At 49.3% G+C, this 22,957-nt stretch overlaps 1 protein-coding gene across 1 annotated transcript; it reads right to left on the reverse strand.

Annotated features, from left to right (window-relative positions):
* Nucleotides 1-94: 94 nt before the first annotated feature.
* On the reverse strand, nt 95-20,986 carry Pltp (phospholipid transfer protein). Its single transcript, XM_051143788.1, has 16 exons — nt 20,825-20,986; nt 20,201-20,311; nt 20,014-20,113; nt 17,323-17,451; nt 16,531-16,686; nt 15,075-15,138; nt 14,931-14,994; nt 13,323-13,414; nt 8,272-8,448; nt 8,125-8,184; nt 4,440-4,604; nt 4,280-4,347; nt 1,065-1,107; nt 908-971; nt 744-820; nt 95-489 (listed from the first exon to the last, which is right to left on the reverse strand). The coding sequence occupies exons 2-16, from the start codon at nt 20,298-20,300 to the stop codon at nt 379-381; spliced, it is 1,470 nt and encodes a 489-aa protein (XP_050999745.1). The 5' UTR covers nt 20,301-20,311; nt 20,825-20,986; the 3' UTR covers nt 95-378.
* Between the last annotated feature and the right edge of the window lie 1,971 nt (nt 20,987-22,957).

Below are 22,957 nucleotides of genomic sequence, written 5' to 3' on the forward strand. Positions count from 1 at the left end.
ATGCCCCTGTGGGGCAATTCCTGCTCTAAAACTGCCCAGACGTCCCACAGCCCTGTGCTCCCCCAGCTTTCGAGCCACACAGAGGCAGCCTAGGCACAAATGGATCACTTTGTTGCCACCACAGTAAGGTGGCCTGACCTGCTTAAAATGCTCCATCCCGGGACCCCAACAGAGCTCTTGGGCAGCCCAAGGAGAGGAGTGGATGGCTTGTAATTGATGGTTGACTGATTATGAAATTAAATCGGGCATAGCTTCCAACCGCATTCCTCTCTGTGGCACCAAGAACACTTCAACAAGTGGGATGGGGGTCGGGAGGTTGGGGGTGCTGCTGAGAGGACTCAGTTCCTGAATGCCAGCTGCCTGGGTGGGATGAAGGGCTCAGGGAGCTGCCGCAGAGGGTGGAGAGACACCGGCGGCAGGACGGTTCTGGTTAATCACTTCTCGAAGCCCTTTGGCAAAATGGAGATCAGCCCCGATGGTGAGGAAGCCCTGAGGAAGGGGACAAGCAGTGTCACTCATTGCTCCGATTGGTTGGAGACAGCCTCCAAACAAACATTCTCGAGCAAATCTCAGGGCCCCCCAGCTTTGCAGTGTATCTCCTCTGTACTTCTGTTTTGTTTCTGAATCAAATCCTTTGCTACTTAAAGAAGCACCTAGTGTTAGGGGGGACAGACAGATGGCATGGGAATGTCGTATGAAGGGAAAGGTCCTGATCTAAATCCTCCCTTTCACAATATATTTACCTCATGGTTGGTCACCACCTCACGCACGAAGTTGATGCCCTCAGGAAGGGGGATCTGCACGCCTCGCCAGGTACGCTCTGTGGAGAGGAGAGGCAAGCTCAGCCTGGGTCACCCAGCTTAGTCCCTGCTTCGACTCCTCCCTTCCTCACGCCCTCGGCCCCTACCATTGAGAATAGGCATCACTCCGATCTGCAGCAGCGTCTTCAGTGGGGCCTGCAGTGGGATCAGCTGAGGGGGAAAGGGCACAGACATGGTGGTAGGGGTGTGTGAGCTGCCAGCCTGCCCCAAGGGCTGAACCCACCCACGTCATTCCCAACTCACTGCCAGAGACTCCAGCGCAGACTGATTCGAGTAGATTTGAAATCTGTAGGAAAGAAATGCACCCTGTGACCCTGAAACCTGGGAAGGTCCTGTTCTTGGGGTCCTACCTAAAAGATGGCCCCAAGTGTCAACCTTTCAGGTTCCACCTGATCATCTTACCAGGTGTGTCAGCTGCCATTTCCTGGGTGTACATCCCTGAGGGACTCTTGTCTTTGGAGCCCACTTTCTTTAGGCCTGCTACTTTTTATTTGTCAAGAATGTCCAGCCAGGCACCATAGCACATGCCTGCAATCCCAGCACTCGGGAGGCAGAGGCAGGCAGGCAGAACTCTGTGAGTTCGAGGCCAGCCTGGTCTACAAAGCGAGTCCAAGACAGCCAAGGGTACACAGAAACACTATCTCAAAAGCAAAACAAAACGAACAAACAAAAAAGATACTAATTCAAAAACAAAATAAAATAGGGTTGGCAAAATGGCTCAGTGTGAGGCCGGGCGTGGTGGCACACGCCTTTAATCCCAGCACTTGGGAGGCAGAGGCCAAGTTCTGCAACAGCCAAGGCTACACAGAGAAACCCTGTGGGGTGAGAGGAGGAAGAAAAAACATTTTTTAAAAAATTAAAAAAGAGAGCCAGGCATGGTGGCATACGCCTTTAATCCCAGCACTTGGGAGGCAGAGGCAGGTGGATCACTGTGAGTTCGAGGCCAGCCTGGACTACAAAATGAGTCCAGGACAGTCAAGGCTACACAGAGAAACCCTGTCTCGAAAAAAAAAAAAAAATTTAAAAAGTTGAAATGCCTGGCTCTCCTGGCATGTACAAAGCCTGGGTTCTGTTCATAGTACCACATACCACGTGTGTGTGTGTGTGTGTGTGTGTGTGTGTGTGTGTGTGTGTATTTGTATGCCTGGGTAACGGTGCACAAGTGTATAGGGGTTTGTTTAGATATGTGCCTATGGAGGGTGGAGGTCAAATTCAGGTCATTATTCCTCATGCACCATCCACCATGTCTTGAGACAGAATCCCTCTTTGAGATGGGGAGTGAGCCCTAGGGATGCTGTCTCCTCCTCCGTGTTGGGGTCACAAACTGTTGCCTCTAAGCTCAGTTGCTTTTCAGTTGGGTTTTAGGGGTCAAACTCAGGCCCTCATTCTTGACTTTGTTCAGCCGAGCTATCTCTCCAGTCCTTGGGATTTTTTTTTTTTGGTAGTTGATGGTGTTTGATTTTTTTTTTTTTTTTTTTTTTTTTTTTTTGAAACAGGGTTTCTCTGTGTAGCCTTGGCTATCCTGGACTCCCCTTGTAGACCAAGTTGGCCTTGAACTCACAGAGACCCACCTGCCTCTGCCTCCGGAGGTTCAATTTTTTTTTTTTTCCAAGACAAGGTTTCTTTGTGTAGCCCAGCTGTCCTGGAACTCACTCTGTACACCAGGCTGTCCTCAAACTCACAGCGATCTGCCTGCCTCTGCCTCCCAGCGCCGGGGATTAAAGGCATGCGCCACCACCCCCAGCTTAGTTGATGGTATTTGAGATAAGAGGCTTGCTATGTATATAGATTACCCTTGGCTGGCTTCCATAAATTTCCTACCCCAGCCTCCTCCGTGATAGACTTACCTGGTCAAGTTGCAACACTGCTGAACACCAAGTGACTCAGCCCTCACTCACAGCTCTAAGAATCTGGCACTTTTAGAAATTGTTTGTTACTCATGAGGAAACTGAAGCTGGAGAGGTGAAGTCATAGCCAGAAGTCACATGGTTGTGTGGACTAGACCCCAAGCCCCTGCACCCCTGAAATGTCTCAGGTCTGCCTCAGAGCAGCACTGTACAACTTTGTAAGTGCTCCTTGTCTGCACTGTTAACTGTGTAGCGACTGGTGCAGCCTAAGCGCTATTTAATTATTATCACACAAATGCAGAGAGTCGCACATGGCCAGGGGCAGATGATGACAGATACTCAGCCCTAGGAGGTAGAAGGTATTTTCACCTATATTTAGCGGAGGAGGAAATGCGCCTTACAAAGATAAAAATGACTTGCATCCAGGTCACCACTGCACAGCGCTGAGGGTGATGCCCAAACCAATGTCTCCATCCTCTTTGCTGAGTGACCGACCGCAGGTGTGCCTTCCCGAAGCAATTTACTTGCCTCTAATTAATACCTGCTTTGCCTGCTTCTACATGGTGGGAGAATGCAGGGTTTAAGAAACCACTGTTAGTCAGGAGTGGTGACACATGCCTATAATCCCAGCACGCAGGAGGCAGATCTCTTCAAGTTTGAGGCCAGCCTAATCTATACACCCGAGTGCCAGTCCACACAATGCTACATAGTCAGGCCTTTAATCCCAGGAGACAAGAGACAAGCAGGTCTCTGCATTGAAGGCCAGCGTGGTATAGAGCAAGTTTCAAGTAAAGAAAAGCTTAGGTTCAGGTGTGGTGGTGCATGCCTTTAATCCCAGCACTCAGGAGACAGAGGCATGCAGATCTGAGTCAGTGCTGTCCAGGCAGTTCTGTGGAGTCAGTGAGCTGAAAGGCAGTTTTCTGGTTTTTTGTTTTGGTTTTTAGAGACAGGGTTTCTCTGTGTAGTCTTGGATGTCCTGGACTCACTTTGTAGACCAGGATGGCCTCGAACTCACAGCCTGCCTCTGCCTCCTGAGTGCTGGGATTCAAGGCGTGTGCCACCACATCTGAGGCAGTTTTTAACCAGGAGAGCTTTACAAAGAGAGGTTGGAGAGAGGACAAGCTAGACACAGCTGAAGACAGATGAGCCAGTGTATGAGATGGAGCCAGATTAGCACAGATGACATGAGTTAATCTGAGGCCAAGCAGAGCAATTCAGTGAGAAACTGAGAGAAGCCAGATTGAATCAGCCAGCTTGAAGAGGAGTTTGAACCAGAACAGCTGAGTTGAAACAGCCAGCCAGAGCTCAGAAAGAACTAGAAAGGGTAAGCTTATTCAGCAGGAAACCTCAGGCTGGAAGCATTCTAGGCCTAGATAAATTGTACAGAGGGTAAAAGCTTCTAGGACTAGGCCTAGGTTGGCAGACAGAGGCAACAATTACATCAGGTGAAGAATAAAAGGATACTTTTAACAGTTCAGTTTTTGTATTGTTGAAGGCTTACAGGAATAGCTCAGTTTTAACCTCGTGGTTCTAGTGAGCAGGTGCCACTATCCTGGTGACGTTAAGGCTCAGACATCAAGGGCCCACTCCAGATCTTTACCTACCACATACCTGCGAAGGTCCAGCTTTGTTCGCAGCGCCTTGCCCCGGAGCGTCATCTTAGCACTGAGCCGGGCTTCCTGAAGAGAAAGTACATGGGGACATTATGAACTGCAAAGGTTCCCAGCCCACTTCTTACTGACCCCGGGTACCCTCATTCTGGAGTCCATACCATAATCATCTTGGACAGCTCCACTTCAGGCAGCATGGGTGGGGCCAAGGTGATGGTGACACTGGCAGTGACAGAGATGGTGGTGCCTGATGGCCTGATGGTACAACGTGGGGGGCTCATGGCCTCCAGCTTCAGCTTTAACGGGGAGTTAATCTCTGTAGGGCTCTGGAGACAGTAAGGCAGGCAGCTCACAACCCAGGCATCATCTGGTGAGCACTGGGTGTGGGTGTCGGGGTGGGGCTGGGGTGGACAAAGCCTCAGGCCTTTTGGAGGCAAGGGGTTGCAAGTACAGACTGCTGTGGTGCCACCCCACACCCTTCTGACCTGAACCTGCCCAGTGAATTGATTAAAGGAGTATCCTTCCTTCCTTCTCTTTTTAAAATGGCTTCTTGCTGCATTGCCTAGCTGGTCTTGAACCCTGGACTCCAGTGCTCCTGCAGCTCAGCCTTCAAGTGCTGAAATTATAGCACGTGCCACAACCGACACCTGACCCTCCCCCCACTTTGCTGAATATCCATCCAGACTCAAACCCCAACGGGCGTACCCCAGGGACGGCCTTTTGAACTGAACACCCCAGCCTGTGCCTCCTCAACTCTGAGCTGATCTACAGGCCACATAATACTATTAACTGCATATGCTTACGCATTGCTAAACGTGATTCTGAGCCGGGTCTGGTAGCAAAACCCGTAATCCCAGTGTTTGGGAGGTCGAGACAAGAGGACCAGGCAGCATTCACACTTACATATCTAAACCTTTGAGGCCAGCCTGGCCTCCATGAGATCCAGTCTCAAAAAGAAACATTCCCTTAAGCATAGCACATTTAAGTCTCACACAACCAAGTAAGCCAGGGACATTTTCCTTGTTTTTTGTATGTGTTTGTGTGTGCGCACGCGTGTGTGCGTGTATATTCATTCCAAAGGTCAACTTTAGGTGTCTTCCTTTACAACTGCCAACCTTATTTTTTATTTTTATTTCTTTCTTTTTTTCTTTTCTTTTTTTTCTTTTTTTTTTTTTTTTTTTTTTTTTTGAGACAGGGTTTCTCTGTTTACCCATGTCTGTCCTGGAACTCACTCTGTAGACCAGGCTGGCCTTGAATTCAGAGATCTGCCTGCCTCTGCTTCCCAGTGCTGGGATTAAAGGTGTGCCGTGGGAATAAAGGCCGCCACGCCTGGCGCCAACTTTATTTCTTGAGCCAGGAGGGCCTCTCACCAAACTTGGAATCCGCTGACTGAGCTGGACTGGCTGGCCAGCAAGCCTGAATGATCCTCCTGTCTCCTCCCCAGAGCTGCTGCTCCCAGCTTTTATGGGCGCTACAGAGCCAAGCTCAGGTGCTCACACATCCAAGGTAAGCACTCAAGTCCACGAAATGGAGCAGACGGACTATGGTTGTGCAAGCCTGTGTGGTTACCCAGCTGTAGAAGGGACAATTGAATTGGAACGCGGGCAGCCTGGCAAAGCAGCCAGTGCTTCAAATTACACAGCCGCTGCCTTGACAATGGAGATAAAGCAGTAATGACAGCAGCTGTTGTACGGAACATTCGGACTCCCAAGCGGGCGCTGTTCTAATGACACCTGCTGCTTCACTGAAAAATATTGAAAATTCACAACAAGCCAGACGTCGTGGCGCACACCTTTAATCCCAGCACTCTGGAGGCAGGGGCAGGCGGATCTCTGATTTCCAGGACAGCTTGGCCTACAAAGGGAGTCCAGGACAGACAGCCATGGCTACACAGAGAAACCCTGTCTCAAAAAAAAAAAAAAAAAAAAAATGAAGCCAGGTATGGTGGTGCACGCCTTTAATCCTAGTACTCAGGAGGCAGAGGCAGGTAGATCGCTGTGAGTTCGAGGCCAGCCTGGTCTACAAAGCGAGTTGAGTTCAGGATGGCCAATATAACACAGAGAAACTCTGTCTCTAAAAACCAAAAAAGGGGGCTGAAGAGATGGCTCAGAGGTTAAGAGCACTGACTGCACTTCCGGAGGTCCTGAGTTCAATTCCCAGCAGCCACATGGTGGCTCACAACCATCTATAATGTGATCTGATGCCCTCTTCTGGCCTGTAGATGCGCAGGCAGAGCACTGTGTACACAATAAATAATTTTTAAAAAGAAAAGAAAAAAAACCCACAAAAATTAAAAAGAACAAGATAAAGAAAACTCATGACAAGCTCATAAGGTTGTGTGTGTAGAGGAGGTCACCATGGAGTCACACAGACTTAAATTCCTGTCATTTACAAACCTGAACCAAATTTTTGTTTGTTTGTTTTTGGAGACAGTTTCTCTGTGTAGCCTTGGCTGTTATGGACTTGGCTTTGTAAACCAGGCTGGCCTCGAACTCACAGCGATCCACCTGCCTCTGCCTCCTGAGTGCTGGGATTAAAGGTGTGAGCCACCATGCCAGACAAAAATGTGTTCATTAATGACACCATATATGTGTGTGTGTCTGTTATATGGAAAATATATATGTGGAATATATTATATATAATATTTAAATTTATTTGTTTTTAATTGTTTAATTTTATTTTATGTGCATTAGTGTGAAGGTGTCAGATCCCTTGGAACTGGAGTTACAGCCAGTTGTGAGCCACCATGTGGGTGATGGGAATTTAATTTGGGTCCTCTGGAACACCATACAGTGCTCTTAACCACTGAGCCATCTCTCCATCTCCTAAATGTAAATATTTATATTTAAACATATGTTTATTTAAGTTATAATTATTTTTGTTCTATGTATATGGGTATTTTTGCCTGCATGTAGGTCTGTGTATTACATGCATGCTGTGCGCACCTTCAGAGGCAAGAAGAGGGCACTGGGTCCTCTGTAACTAGATTTACAGATAGTTGTTAGCTACCATTTGGGACTAGAAACCAAACCCTGGGTCCTCTTACAAGTACTCTAAACCACTGAGCCAAGTGGTTTCCAGCCCCAGAGAGTATATTTCTTTAAAAAAAAAAAAAAAAAAGTAAGCCCAGTGTGGTGGTGCACACCTTTAATCCAAACCCTAGGAAGGCAGAAGCAGGTGATTTCTGTGAGTTCAAGGCCAGCCTGGTCTACAAAGGGAGTCTAGGACAGCCAGTGCTGTTACACAGAGAACTTGGTATCGAGAAAACGAACAAAACAAAAGTAAACAACAGCCAGGCCATGGTGGTGCATGCCTTTAGTCCCAGGGGCAGATGGATCTCTGGGAGTTTGAGGCCAGCCTGGTGTACAAAGCAAGTTCCAGGACAACCAGGGACACACAGAAAAACCCTGTCTCAACAAACAAAACAAAACAAAAAAGAAAAGAAAGAAAGAAAACCAAACCAAACCAAACCAAAATTGTAGACTGAGGTTGGAACTCAGGGCTGTAGGCATACTAGGCAAGCATTCTACCAACTGAAGTGTATCTCTAACCCCGTTTTAAAGTTTTTCAACTCTCTCTCTCTCTCTTTCTGCATCAAATAAAAGTAAATGAGCATAGTAAGCCTTGTCCTGAAGGCCTCTCCCAGCCTCCCAGCCGCTCTGTGGAGACAAGGCAGGGAGTGCCAACTGTTCTTCACAGAGTGGGAAATAGGCTTGGCAAGGTGAGAGGCCTTAGCCACAGGCTCCTCTGTAACCACTGGAAATACCCAACGGTACCACCTCACGGATGTGTAGGTGGGGGTAACCTCCAACTCTGACCACACCCCTGCCTCCAGCCAATACTCACCAGGAGAACAATGCTCCCAAAGTAGGTGGCTCTCAGAAGCATGTCCAGGTCACTTGGCACCTGTATGGGGGAATGAGGAATGAGACAGGGTCATTGGCCTCCTGTCATGGGCCCTTCTTACCCATCCTCAGACAAGCCCTGGTCTACCTTGTCATCGACAAGTGTCAGCTGTAGGGCTCCAGCCCGGAAGTAGCTCTCCATGGCAGAGTCAAAGAAGAACTCAGAGAAAGCCACGTACACCATCCTCTCGTCTTCTTCCAGCTGTGGCTCCACCGACCAGTTGTGGAGGCTCCAGTTCCCTTCCTTCAGGGGGAAGAATGCTCCCTGGAAGTGGGGGCTCAGCGTCAGGGTCAAGGCTGGTTGGGTTTGTTTCAGGCACAGCCAGGAGCCAAAGGGAACCGGACTGGATGGCTGTTCTGGAAAGACTCACAAACTTCGCTCTCAAAAAGCATTGCAGCAACGCTTAGAGGGGCTTAGGAGGGAGCGAGCACAAAAAGCAAGGTGTGGGGTTGGAGAGATGGCTCATTTGTTAAGAGCATGCACTGCTCCTCCAGAGGACTGGGGTTCAATTCCCAGCACCTACATAGAGGCTTAGTAGTCTGCCAGTACCAAGGGATCTGACTCCGTCTTCTTTTGTCCTCCCTGGGCACTGCATACCCACTGGTGTACTTACATACGAGTGGGCAACACACTGAGACACATAAAATAAATAAGCCAGCCCAGAAAGAAACAAATAAAGAAAAGAAAGGCAGAGAGGACCAGGAAAAACAACATGGCAAAGGGGGCTGAGTGACCTCGGATACTGGGCAGCAGGAATCACCGCCACATTTACAGACCCATCGTGGCTGCCCAGTTCCAAGTACTCACCACTGCCTCTCTAGTTGTGTGATTTTTGAGATGTGGCCTTGCTATGTAGCCCTGGCTGGGCTCAACTTCATGGTAATCCTCCTGCCTCAGTCTTTTGTATGTTGGTATATAGCAGCATGTGCCATCGGGAGTGCTCCCTTCAGGCTCTCTAACAGAAAGTGTGCCCACACCACAGCCCTGGAAGGCATGCTATCTCAACACGCTCTGTGCTACATATAAGGCATATTATGCAACAAGCACAGGTTGGGGAAGACGTTTGCCTAAGGTCAGGCAGCCTGCCAGGGATGGGATCAGGATTTGAACTTAAGGCATCTGAGCTGCCGAGTCCATCGACTGTCCTGCTGCCAACCACAAGAAGGGGCAAAGGTGGTCACATACCAACTGCTGACCTTCCTCAAGCCTTCACATCTGTCAAATGAATACAGCGGCCGGGGGTGGGGGGGGGCTGGAAAGATGGCTCAGCAGTTGAGAGCACTGACTGCTCTTCCAGAGAATTCGGGTTCAATAACCAATACCCACATAGCAGCTTACAACTGTCTGCACCTCCAAGATCTGACACCCGCACACTGATGTACATGGAGGCAAAACATCAACACACATAAAATAAAAATAAGTAAATAAATAAAAATGAATACGGCTGAGGTGCCCTATTTCCTGGAACCATTCCTGCTCAACATGAGCCCTACCTTCTCTCCCTCTCCTTATAATAAAATACTTATAAAAGTCACCCCTACAGCCTGGTCTACAAAGACATACAGGACAGCCAAAGCTATCCAGAGAAACCCTGTCTCCAAGAGGCAGAGGCAGGTGAATCTCTATAAATTCAAGGCCAGCCTAGTCTAAGAAGCCAGTCCAGGACAGCTAAGGCTACAGAGAAGCACTGTCTCGAAAAAATAAAACAAAACAAAAGTCACGTCTGTGGTCCACACATTTCATTCCTTAAGTTTGTGAGACAAGAATCTGAAAGCAGCCAAGCATGGTGGGTCACGTTATTTTTAAATCCTACAACTCAGGAGGCAGAAGCAGACATATGCTTATGAGTTCAAGGCCAGCCTGGTCTACACAGGGGCTCCAGGCCAGCTAGGGCTGCATAATGAGACCCTGTCTAAAAGCAAACAAACAAACAAACAAACCCTGAAACCCACTGGTTCAGGATGGCTTTGGGTGCTGTCCATTTTCTCTCTAGCTCCCCTACCTAAGCCCACCTTGGGCAAAAGAAACCGTCTCCATCAAATTCAAAGATACCCCAGTAATTCCTGTATCCCGATGATTTCCTGACCAGGAGCTGAAGCAGGAATCCACCTGGGAGGGATCTCATATTGAGATTCCAGCCGCTCCAGATGTCAAAAATGCTGGAAGGTACAGTCTGGGTTCATCACTTTGCAGTCCAGTCTCGAAGGCCAGAGTTGGGGGGTAGGGATGGGAGGGGAGCGGGGAGTGGGGGCGCCAGGGAAGTCCACTAAGCTCATCATGGATAGACGCTGTATGAGCCTGTTAAAGATACTCATGGGTTTTGATTCAGCCTTGCCCTGGTCCCCCACCTTGGGCTGGTACAGCTGAGCTGTATAAACTCCTGCCTGCTCCCACTAGGAGGCCCCCTGGTCCATTTTTCTACAGTCCTCTCTGGCCTTTCCTCCCCCATCATATCATTATCCAGGCACCAGTCAGGAACCCTCCCTACTTGGGGTGAGCAGGGGGTGGGGGGGGGGGTGGGGGAAACAGGAAGTAGAAACAGGCCAGGTGAGGCAAGGACCCCGAGCTGTGAGAAAGTCCTAGCTGGAGGCAGGGCCACCAGGTGAGTGTTCTGTTCTGTCACACCTGCCTCCCAGCCATTCCTGACTGAAAGCAAAAGGGTGGGCCAACTGGACTGACCAGCTCCTTCACCTCCCATACCTCAACCCCAGTTTCCGCCATCATTTTATAAAAAGGTCCCAGACCCGCAGCTTGATGGCACCCTACTTCGGGGGACCCCTCCTGCCGTCCAGAAACTCTTTACTCCTTCTTTAAGTTCTCTGTAATGAAATAATTCCTTTTTCTTTTTCTATTTTACTTTTTGGTTTTCCAGACAGGGTTTCTCTGTGTATCCCTGGTTGTCTTGGAACTTGCTTTGTAGCCCAGGCTGGCCTCCAACTCAGCGAGTGCCAGGATTAAAGGTGTTCACTACCACTGATGCCCTGCTAAAAATGCTTATTTCTAAAACTCAAAAAATAAAAAATCTAGCCGGGCGTGGTGGTCCATGCCTTTAATCCCAGCACTTGGGAGGCAGAAGCAAGTGGATCTCTGGGAATTCAAGGCCAGCCTGGTCTGCAAAGTGAGTCCAGGACAGCCAAGGCTACACAGAGAGACCCTGTCTTTAAAAAACAAAAATAAATAAATAAATAGGTAAATAATAAAAAAATCTTAACACAGCTGGATTTTCTTTTTTTTTTCTTTCTTTCTTTTCTTTTTCTTCTTCTTCTTCTTCTTTTTTTTTTAACAGAATTAATCCACTTTATTTTTCTTGTAAAAGCCCTTATGTGATAGCCACAGCTGGAGCCTGGATCCTCTGAACGGACATGGGTGTGGGTTTTCACAAGATGATCAGTGAATTCCTGATAAGGAGACTTGGTGAACACAGCTGTGTAGCCTTGGCTGTCCTGGACTTGCTTTATAGACCAGGCTGGTCTCAAACTCACAGAGATCCACTTGCCTCTGCCTCCTGAGTGCTGAGATTAAAGGAGTGCGCCAGCGCCGCCCTTTGTTTATTTGTTATGTATACAATATTCTGCCTGCATGTACACCTGATGGCCAGAAGAGGACACCAAATCTCATTATAGATGGTCGTGAGCCACTGTGTGGTTACTGGGAATTGAACTCAGGACCTCTGGAAGAGCAGTCAGTGCTCTTAACCTCTGAGCCATCTCTCCAGCCCCCTACAGCTGGATTTTCATACCCACACATGCAACTATACTTAAAAACAGCAGTTGGAAGCCAGGTTGTGGTGACTCACGCCTTTAATCCTAGCACTTGGGAGGCAGATCTCCATGAGTTTGAGGCCAGCCTGGTCTACAGAGCAAGTTCCAGGATAGAGAAATCCTGTCTTGAAAAACCAATTAAAAAAAAAAAAAAAGAATTGGTTCAGTGGTTAAGAGCACCAGCTGCTCTTCCAGAGGATGTGGTCAGTTGCCAGCAACCACATAACAGCTCACAACTGTCTGTTCTTCAGGGCTTCTGACACCCTCTTCACACATGTGGTGCAGATACATACATGCAGACAAAACCACCCATACGCAGAAAATAATAAAAATAAACCTTGAAGGAGGAGGAGGAGGAGAAAGAGGAGGACGAAGAAGAAGAAGAGGAGGAGGAGGATGAGACAAAGAAGAAGAAGAAGAAGAAGAAGAAGAAGAAGAAGAAGAAGAAGAAGAAGAAGAAGAAGAAGAAGAAGAAGGCGGCCGGGCGTGGTGGCGCACGCCTTTAATCCCAGCAATCGGGAGGCAGATGCAGGCGGATCTCTGTGAGTTCGAGGCCAGCCTGGTCTACAAAGTGAGTCCAGGATAGCTAAGGCTAACACAGAGAGACCCTGTCTCGAAAAACTAAAAAAAAAAAAAAAAAAAAAAAAAAGAGGAAGAAGAAGAAGAAGAAGAAGAAGAAGAAGAAGAAGAAGAAGAAGAAGAAGAAGACACATCTGTTGCCTTTAATACTACCTCTTGGGGTGCAGAGGCAGGAGAACCTCTGTGAGTTTGAGGCCAATCTAGTCTACAAAGTGAGCTCCCGGACAGCCTCTCTCAAACAAACAGCATTGTCAGACTGGCAAGATGGTTGCTCATCAGGTACAGGAGCTTGCTGCCAATCCTGAGGACCTAAGTTCGAGCCCCAAAACCCCAGATGGAACAACTCTCACAAGTTGTCCTCTGACCTCCACATGTTTGCACACACACACACACACACACACACACACACACGTTATGTGTCACACAAATGTGACATTTTACATAATGAACTTGGACACCTTTAGATCATGATCTCCATTGGGGAGAGGGGCTTGAACTCCATCCCCCTCATGTGACTCACGGGTTTGGGAGAGGCAGGGGATGGGAAAGGCATAAGAAAGGAAGTCCCTGGAGTTAGGACTTCCTAGGCGCACAGCTGGACAAGAGGAACTGCAGAGACTTGGAATGCAGCTAGAAAGGTGGGTGCCAACCTCTGGATCCAGGGGGGACTTAACCTCAGCCTGCAGTTGCAGGAGCCAAGCAGAGCGAGAGTGGCCCTCAGAGCCCTGCTCCATCAGCCAGAGAAGAGGGATGCCGCCTGGCGGTCAGAGGTCACAGGCACCAACCCAAGCAGCTCACCCGGAATTCCATATCCAGATTGCCGTTGGAGACCACAGGATCCTTCAGGAGGGAGTAGTCTATGCCGACAAGCTCATCCACAGAACTACGCACTGCAGAAAGGGGTTCGAGTCACTCCAGCTGGGTGGCGCTGGCTCTGGTCTTTCAGTCATAAACAGATAAACAGTGACACCCCTCCCCCAACAAAGGGTTCTCTTTGTTTTTGTTTTTTCGAGACAGGGTTTTTCTATGTAGCTCTGGCTGTCCTGGACTCGCTTTGTAGACCAGGCTGGCCTCGAACTCACAGCGGGTCTGCCTCCCAAGTGCTGTTTTGTTTTTTTTTTGTTTTGTTTTGTTTTTCAAGACAAGGTTTCTCTGTATAACAGCTCAGGCTGTCCTGGAACTCCCTCTGTAGTCCAGGCTGGCCTCGAACTCACAGAGATCTACCTGCCTCTGCCTCCCAAGTGCTGGGATTAAAGGCATGCATCACCACCGCCCAACCCCCCCCTTTTTTTTTTTTTCAAGACAGGGTTTCTCTGTGTAGCCTTGGCTGTCGTAGACTCACATGTAGACCAGGCTGGCCTTGAACTCTGAGATCCACCTGCCTCTGCTTCCCAAGTGCTGGGGTTACAGGCATGCACCACCACGCCTGGTCCATGTAGGGTTCTTACGAAAATCAAATTGGCTTTAAGTGGAAAGCACTTAGTGCTGGAGAGGTGTGTGTGCTCAGCAATGAGGCTATTGCTAGCTCCATCTACTCCTATGGCTACTGTAAGGTTTTCACCAAATCACTAAGCAAGACTGAAAAGGAGGGGCCAATGACATGGCTCACCAGCTGAAGGAGCTTACCTCCAAAGCCTGGCAACCTGAGTTCAATTCCCAGAGCTCACACAAAGGCAGACAGGGAAGATGGCCTCTGACTTCCACACATACACCATGACATGGGTAGACACACACACACACACACACACACACATACACACACACACACACACGCAGTGATAATAGTATACTTTAAAATGGCAAGGGAGTCACTTCCCTTGCCTTCTTTTTATTTATTTATTTTTTATTTATTACATATACAGTGTTCTGCCTGCACACCAGAAGAGGGCACCAGATCTTATTACAGATGGCTGTGAGCCATGATGTGGTTGCTGGGAATTGAACTCAGGACCTCCGGAAGAGCAGACAGTGCTCTTAACCTCTGAGCCATCTCTCCAGCCCCCACTACCTTCTTTTTCAGTGCCTTTTACCCAATGGACCTCATGGGACAAGATGGCTGAGCCACAGTAGACAGACATGGTGGCTTATGAAGAAGGGACTCACATTAATTGAGCACCCACGAAATGCAAGCTGACGAAGGCAAATGGGACCCCGTGAGCAGCAGGTACATACTAAAGACCTTGACAATTCCTGGGGGAGGTGCTGCCAGTCAAACTGGGAACCCAAGGCCCACCGAGAAGTTTTTACTTACCTAAGGTTACACAGCAAGTCATTGACACATTTGAACCCAGGACTGTTCCATGGCTGGACTGGGAAGGGGCCTTTCTGAGATGCAGTGTGGTAGCACACAGGTTCCTCCTACCCCAAGCCCAAGCTCCAGTCCTGGCCCCACCAGCAGTGACTCACCGGGCACTGTGTCCAGGAGAGAATTGAGCAGCACTGTCCCAGCATGGTAGAGCACAGGGCAGATCTGGGAGGCAGGGCCAGAGTCAGGGCTGCTCAGAGCCAGGCCACCCCTGCTTTGCTCCCCAGGTCTGCCACCACCCACACCTGCTGGTTGAGGAGGAATCGCATCCCCGAAGTGACAAATGTGGAGAAGAAGTTATACATCCTCCTGCAAGGAGAAGAGAGCCTGGGTTAGCCCCTGCCCCAACCACAGTTATAACAAGGACACCTTAGTTCTAGCCAGCTCCTCAATAGAACCAAAGATCTAAGCCCCTGCTCCTCTCCAGCTTGACCCTTCAAGGCTCCCTCCCCTGCCATCTGCCTGGCACTCTCACAGATGCTCAGAGCCCCCCACATCCAACCTGTAACTCCGATGCCCTACCCAGTGTTCCTGCCCTCTGCAGCCTCCTGACTGGGCTCAGGTGCCTCCTCTTCCATGCAGTCTTCCCAGATTACTCCCCATCAAAATCCCACCACCCAGAACACTATCTTGGTTCCACTTCTTGGATCCTCATGACAACTATTTTGGGGCGGGGGGAGGTTTTCGAGACAGGGTTTCTCTGTGTAGCCTTGGCTGCCCTGGACTCACTTTGTAGATGACAACTATTTTTAATCCTTCTAGCTGAGATCCAAATGCTTCTAAAGCCTCAAGGTCTAGGGTATGTTACCCTTGTCGAACAAACAAAGTCCAACAATGTGCAAACACCAGATGACAAATCTATTGTATTTCCCCTCAACCAGCCAGCGACAAAGATCCAGGACCCCAGTATGTCACTTGTTGTTGTTACTTTTATTGAGAATGTTGTACAGACCCAACGGTGTATACTAATCCTATCAGTCTCACGGTGGTTTTGGTTTTGTTTGACACAGGGTCTCACTGTGTAGCCTTGACTTGGCCTAGAATTCACTACCTAGTCCAGGCTGGCTTCCAACTCACAGAGACCCACATGCCTCTGCCTCTTTAGGGGCTGGAGTTAAATGCCTGGCTCCAGTGTTCTTTTCTTTAACATTTATTTTTCTTTTCTTTTGCTTTCTCTCTCTCTCTCTCTCTTCCTTTTGGTTTTTTGAGATAGGGATTCTCTGTGTAGCTTTGGCTGTCCTGGACTCGCTTTGCAGACCAGGCTGGCCTTGAACTCACAGCGATCCACCTGCCTCTGCCTCCAAGTGCTTGGATTAAAGGAGTGTGCCACCACTGCCCGGCTCCAGGGTTATTTTCTAAATCCAGGTACTGGTGATTGAAGCCAGGGCCTCATGCATGCTACCACTGAGCGAGCTCCTAACAATGACTTTTATTTCAGCACATAGACATTTATTACATGCCAGGGACTGTTCTGAACATTCTGTACCTAACAACACAGTGCTCGAGGATGATCTGGGAAAACGGACTTCATTCTCCTCCTCACACTGAGTGTCAGTGATTTGCCCATTTTCACAGTCAGAAAGTAGTGGGGCTAGGACTTGCACACATTCACTGGGAATCCCAAACCTTGGTGCTTTCCTTTTCTACACTAGGTAATCAGACCTTGGGGCTCAAAAGGTGTGCCCTAGAGCTAGGACTTACCTTAAGGTTCCCCCAAAGGCCATGTTCATCCTAGCGACTGAGGCCTTGCAGGAGACATTGGACACTTTAATCCGACCAGTGGGATCCTGGGAGAGCTGCAGACCTGTTCGGATGGACACACCCTCGGCCGAGGCGTTGATGTAGCCTCCATCGTAGCTGCCAATGGAGATTAACCGGGGCTTCACTGCCCTTTTCTTTCCCATACAACATGACACCTCTGTTTTCATATGTGTACAAAATGCTTCTGTTTTGTTTTGGTTTTCGATACAGGGTTTTTCTGTGTAGCACTGGCTGTCCTGGACTCGCTTTGGAGACCAGGCTGACCTCAAACTCACAACGATCCGCCTGCCTCTGCCTCCCGAGTGCTGGGATTAAAGGCGTGCGCCACCACCGCCCGGCACAAAATGGCACCGCCCGGCACAAAATGTTTCTGATCATATATGTCCCATTGTCCTTTCATCCTCCTCCATGCCTGAACCCTTCCTCCCAACATAACCTGCCTTATTTCAGGAGTTTTTTTTTTTAAATGACCCAGTGAGTTTAATTGGTCTTGTTTGCATAAGCATGAATATGAAGTTATTAACTGGAGTATGGGCCCCTTACAGCCAGCCAGTCACTGCCCATCGCTCCGCAGCTAGGGATAGAGACTCACAATCTCTCCTGACACGTCTTCTTCATCTTTGCCAGACATCCTACCAAGCCCTCCCCTTGAGTGGAGAAACTGAATGCTGGGGAGGCTAAGAGACTCTAGGCCCAGCCACCAGCCCCACCCCATGGGTGCAGGGAACTCACAAGAACCAGTAGAGGAGCTGCCTCCGGAAGTGTAGCCCCAGGGATGCGTTGGAGATATTCAGCAACAGCTCCTGGTCTGGCTGGAAATGGAGGTCCGAGGATATCAACTGCAGATGTGTGACCTTCACACTGTAGAGGGCAGGGTTAGGGTTGGTCTGGGAGGCAGGCTCACCTGACCACAGGGACTCCATCCCTCCTCTTATAACCACAGGCTGGGCAAGCTAGGTAGGTGGGCTGGAATTTTTTGCCCCTCAAGAAGCCTAATTAGATCAGGTAACTCAGAGATCTCTGTTCTCTGAACTCAGGGGTTAAAAATGGCCTCTCTCTCTCTCTCTCTCTCTCTCTCTCTCTCTCTCTCTCTCTGTATTTAATGTTCAAAAATAGGGAGTCACCGGGCATGGTTGGGCACACCTTTAATCCCAGCACTCAGGAGGCAGAGGCAGGCGGATCTCTAAGTTTGAGACCAGCCTGGTCTACAAAGGGAGTCCAGGACAGCCAAGGCTACACAGAGAACTCCTGTTTCAAAACAAAGCAAAACAAAGCAAAAACAAAAACAAAAATAAAAAACAAAACAAACAAGGACAAGCAGTCTCCATTTGTTATTTGTATACCTATCTTGAATTTGTGAGCCCAAGTGATTTTTTTTTTTTTTTTTTTTTTTTTTTTTTTGCTTGTATGTTTTTTGATATTTTTGGGGTTTTGGTGGTTTTTTTTTTTTTTTTTTTTTCCCAAGACAGGGTTTTTCTGTGTATCCCTGGCTGCCCTGGGTTCGCTTTGTAAAAACCAGGCTTGCCTTGAGCTCACAGTGATCTACCTGCCTCTGCCTCCCAAGTGCTGGGATTAAAGGCACGTGCCACCACGCCCTGCTCCAAGTGATTCTTTTGAAGGAATTACATATATATGTTTATATTATATGACACACACAACATACACACAAAGTTTGTTTGTTTAAAAACAAAAGCTGGGCATAGTGGCACATGCCTTTCATTCTAGCACTTGGGAGGCTAAGGTAGGCCTGTCTCTGCAGGTTCAAGGCCAGCCTAGTCTATAGAGTGAATTTGGCCAAGTAGGACTACATAGTAAGACCCTATCTCAAGAATAAATAAATAGAAGCTGGAAATATGGCTCAGTGGTTAAACAAACTGGCTGCTTGTCAAGAGGACCTGGCTCAATTCCCAACACCCATATGTCAGCCTACAACCGCCTGACTATAATTCCAGGGGTTTCAGCACCCTCAAATAGACATGAATGCAGACAAAACAATAATGCACATAAAATAACCTCCCTCCCTTTTTGAGACAAGGTTTCTTTGTGTGGCCTTGGCTGTCCTGGACTAGCTTTGTAGACCAGGCTGGCTTTGAATTCACAGAGATCTGCCTGCCTCTGCCTCCCAAGTGCTAGGATTAAAGGTGTGTGCCACCTCGCCCAGCAAAATAAAATCTTAAAAGAAAAAGAATAAAGGGCTGGAGAGATGGCTCAGAGGTAAAAGCACTGAATGCTTCTCCAAAGGTTCTGAGTTCAATTCCCAGCAACCACATGATGGCTCACAACCATCTATAATGAGATCTGGTGCCCTCTTCTGGCATGCAGGTGTACATGCAGACATAACATTGTATACAAATAAAGAAAAAAATAATTTATAAAAAAGAGAATAAATAAAAATAAATCTAGGGGCTGGTGAGTGGGCTCACAGGTTAAGAGCTCTGGCAGTTCCTCCAAAGGTCCTGAGTTCAATTCCCAGCAACCATATGGTGGCTCCTAAGCATCTGTAATGAGATCTGGTACCCTCTTCTGGCCTGCTAGCTCATATGCAGGCAGAGTATGGTTAAAAAAAAAAAAAAAAAAAAAAGGCCGGGCGCGGTGGTCCACTCCCTTAGTGCCAGCACTTGGGAGGCAGAAGCAGGCGGATCGCTGTTGAGTTCGAGGCCAGCCTGGTCTACAAAGCGAGTCCAGGACAGTCAGGGATACAAAGAGAAACCCTGTCTCAAAAAACCAAAACAAAAAAAAAAAAAAAAAAAAAAAAAATCTTGCCTTTACTCCCAGCAGCACTCGGGAGGCAGAGGCAGGCGGTTCGCTGTGAGGTCGATGCTAGCCTGGTCTACAAAGCGAGTCCAGGACAGCCAAGGCTACACAGAGAAACCCTGTCTCGAAAAATCAAAGCAAACCGCCCCCCCTCAAAAAAAAAAAACACTTTAAAAAATAAAAAATCTGTAGTCTCGTTTCTTGCACTTTATCCTCTGGCCACACTGCGTGTTTGTTGTTTTGTTTTGTTTTAAAGTCTAATTTCACCTTTAACTTGTTATCTTGGTCCCTCCCACCGAATGCTGGATCACAAGCCAGGCTTTCCACCAGTCCTTTGATTTTTGCCTCCATCACTTTACATCACAGCTCTCCTGTCTCTCCCATCCTAAGCTTCTCTCCCCTTTAAGCGCCACTCTATGCCTAGACTGTACTCTCACTCACAGGTAAATTCTTCAAGAACATTTGACATTCTTTGGTCCAAGCTTCAATTCTACTGGTTCATATTCCTTTTTCCCCTGGGTCCTCCTCCCTCCAGTGCTTTACCCTGTAGGCCCGCCCATTTCTTAGAGTCCCATCCCATGTAATTGGTCACGTCCCAACCCACCCAGTCCCGGGAGTCTCCCAAGCCATCCCATCCCCTTTGATGCCCTGCCCCCAGGCCCTGCTTACTCCGAGATATTGTAGTAGAAGTGGCCCTTTGCGCCGTACACGTCTGGGATGGTGACGGTCTCCAGCTCTTGCTCCAGAAAGCGCAGCCCCTCCTGCTTCACTGAGGGAGTACGCAGACCCTTAGCTAGCTCCCGCGCCCGCAGCTAGGGCGCCCTACCCGGTCCACGCCGCCCGCAGCACGCCTTACCCAGCTCTAGCGCCGCAGAGGTGACGCGGATCTTGCAGCCCGGGAGCTCCGCGTGGGCACCTGCTAGGAGCGCTAGGAAGAGGGCCCATAGCAGGGCCATAGCAACGGAGCCTGGGGGCGGGGTGGGGTTGCAGGTGTCGTCTGGGCAGCTCAAAACCACTTCTTGGGCGCGCAACTAGAACAGGGTGATGGCCCCGGACGGGCAACTAGAAAAGGGTGCTGCTGCTGGCCCGGACCGTTACTTCCCATAAAAATGAACTTGTCTCCATTTGCCAGAGGAAAAAAATTGAGGTTCCGAAGTGCTATGAGACCTCTGTCTCCAAAGGATTTGGGGCTCGGTTCCCTTGTGTAACCGCCGCGTGAGGACTTTGGACCTCAGGAGGATGAGCACCCTCCACCCCCACCCCTACTTTCCCTTTTCTTTCAGAGGAGGGCGTGTGCTGGCTTGTACCGTTGGTATGGCAACGACCACACACGCATTCCTGTTGAGTTGCTTGCGGTCTCTCAGGCCCCGAGCCCGGGTGGCCTCCCTGAGCACTGTCTTCTGGTCCCCCAGGTCCTAAATCTCTCTCCTCAGGAGGCATTCAGCCCGGTGCCCCATCCCCGCCCCCTCCTTCATCCTACCTGGGTTCACTGAGCCACGTGGCTAGGAGGGCCTGGGGATGTGGTGGGGACGCACCCCAACTCACTTAGTGTTGGAGCTGGGGGACTGCACGGCCAAGTATGGGCGGCAGACAGCTCAGGGGATCCGAGCGGCGGGGTCTGGCGGGCAGCCCCGGTCCAGGAGCCTTTATAAGCTCGGGCCTCCTGACCCCCCTCCTCTTTGGGGGCTGGGAGGGGACGGGGCGGGACGCTGACAGCCTTGAGGGTGGAGAGCCTGTGACAAGCCCGGCCGCTGTCTGGACAAGTGGAGAACTCACTCCTAAAAGAGCGAGAAAAGTGAAGAAGGCGGCTTACCAAGCAGCGGCTGTCAAATTCCAATCACGCAGCCGTTCTTGCACGCTCTTCGTCAAACCTTTTCCCTTGGCTGCGGAGCCTCAGTTTTCTCTTCCAGTACAGAGTGCCTCGTTATGGGAACGTCCACTTTGGCTTCCATGGAAGGTCAGGGAAAGTCAATGCCCAAGCCTATTTTTCCTTTCTTTCTTTCTTTTTTTTGTTTTGTTTTGTTTTGCTTTTTGAAACAGGGTTTCTCTGTGTAGCCTTGGCTGTCCTGGACCCGCTTTGTAGAACAGGCTGGCCTCAAACTCACAGCAATCCACCTGCCTCTGCCTCCCTAGTGCTGGGATTATAGGCGTGTGACACCACGCCCGGCTATTTTTCCTTTCTTTCTCTCAGAACCATCTCCCTGCTGGCTTTGTCATGAGGCCCCAATCTACCTGAGGATTTTAGGGCCTCGGACCGTCCCCTCTTGAAGAAGCAATCCTAACAAGTATTAAGCCAGGGGAACACTACAGGAGTAGGTCAACTAGAATCACCCCAGAGAGAGGTTTCTCCTTCTCGAGGGACTCTGAATTCTTTAGCAAAGCCTTGAGGCTGGCTGCTCCGTACAGTGCCCCCCGCCCCGCCCCCCGCCCCGCAACCCATGCAATACCCACACACTTCAAAGCACCAAAGTGGAAAGTAGACAGCAGATGCCGGCTAAGGGGCGGGCAAAATAAAAAGGGGGAACTGACAGAGATATTTGCTGAGCATATACTTAACACTCAGCCAGCTCAGCTTGGTCCAGGATCTTCCTGGATTCAGAACTGAGCATGGAAATCCACAGCAGCAGCGTCTCAGGCAAACCAGAATGGCTAATCACCTGGATCTGGGTTTAGGCTCTTACAGTCTGTGAGGCTGGCTGGCTTAGGAATTCTCTCTGGCAGGAAACCGGAAGTTGAGACAATTCTGTGACTGTTCCTGGAGAATTCCTAAACAGTGTGAGGTGGGGTTGACAGCCCCAGGAGATGCCCAGACTCCTCTCTGGGGGACCAGAGTGCACGTCCTAAGATGTCAGTCCTTAGGACCCTGATTTAATCACTCAGGCTATTTTCTCCTAAAACTATAAGGTAAAAATTGGGGGGGGGGGCAGCAGTGGGTTTTTGTTTTGTTTTGGGGTGGATTGAGACAGGTTCTCATGCAGCCCAGGCTAGCCCTGAATTCTCTATGCCACTAAGGATGGCCTTGAACTTGGGATCCTCCTGCCTCCCTCTGTGATGGCAAATGGCCACCACTTCTCCTGGTCTATGTGGAGCTGGGGATGGCACGCACAGGGCCTTGTACATGCTAGGCCAACATGCAAGCTACATTCCCAGCCTTTAATGTAAGGCACTGTAAACATAAATGGGTCCTAGTGCAAGTGCCGGGCATGGTTTCTGCCATACCACTAGCAAGGAAGGAATGCCGTTATGATTAAAGGCATACAAAGCTGGGCGTGGTGGTTCGCACCTTTAATCCAGTACTCAGGTGGATCACTGTGAGTTCCAGGCCAGCCTGGTCTACAAATCGAATCTAGGACAGCCAAAGCTACACAGAGAAACCCTGTTTGGAAAAAAAACAAAAAACAAAAAACAAAAAACAAAAAGCAAGCAAAGAAAAGGCACACACTGCAAGTGAACAGAGCCTTGAGCAGAGAGAGTGTGGAGGCCATCCAGAGGATTCCAGGCCTGGGTGGCCTTGAGTTCAAGTGAGTGGCCTTCCAGATTCTGACACAAGACACAAACCTGGGGTCTGGAACGATGGCTCAATGGTTAAGCACATAAGACATTTAAGGGGCAC

Source organism: Acomys russatus, chromosome 4, assembly GCF_903995435.1.
Source record: "Acomys russatus chromosome 4, mAcoRus1.1, whole genome shotgun sequence".
Classification (NCBI taxonomy): domain Eukaryota; kingdom Metazoa; phylum Chordata; class Mammalia; order Rodentia; family Muridae; genus Acomys; species Acomys russatus.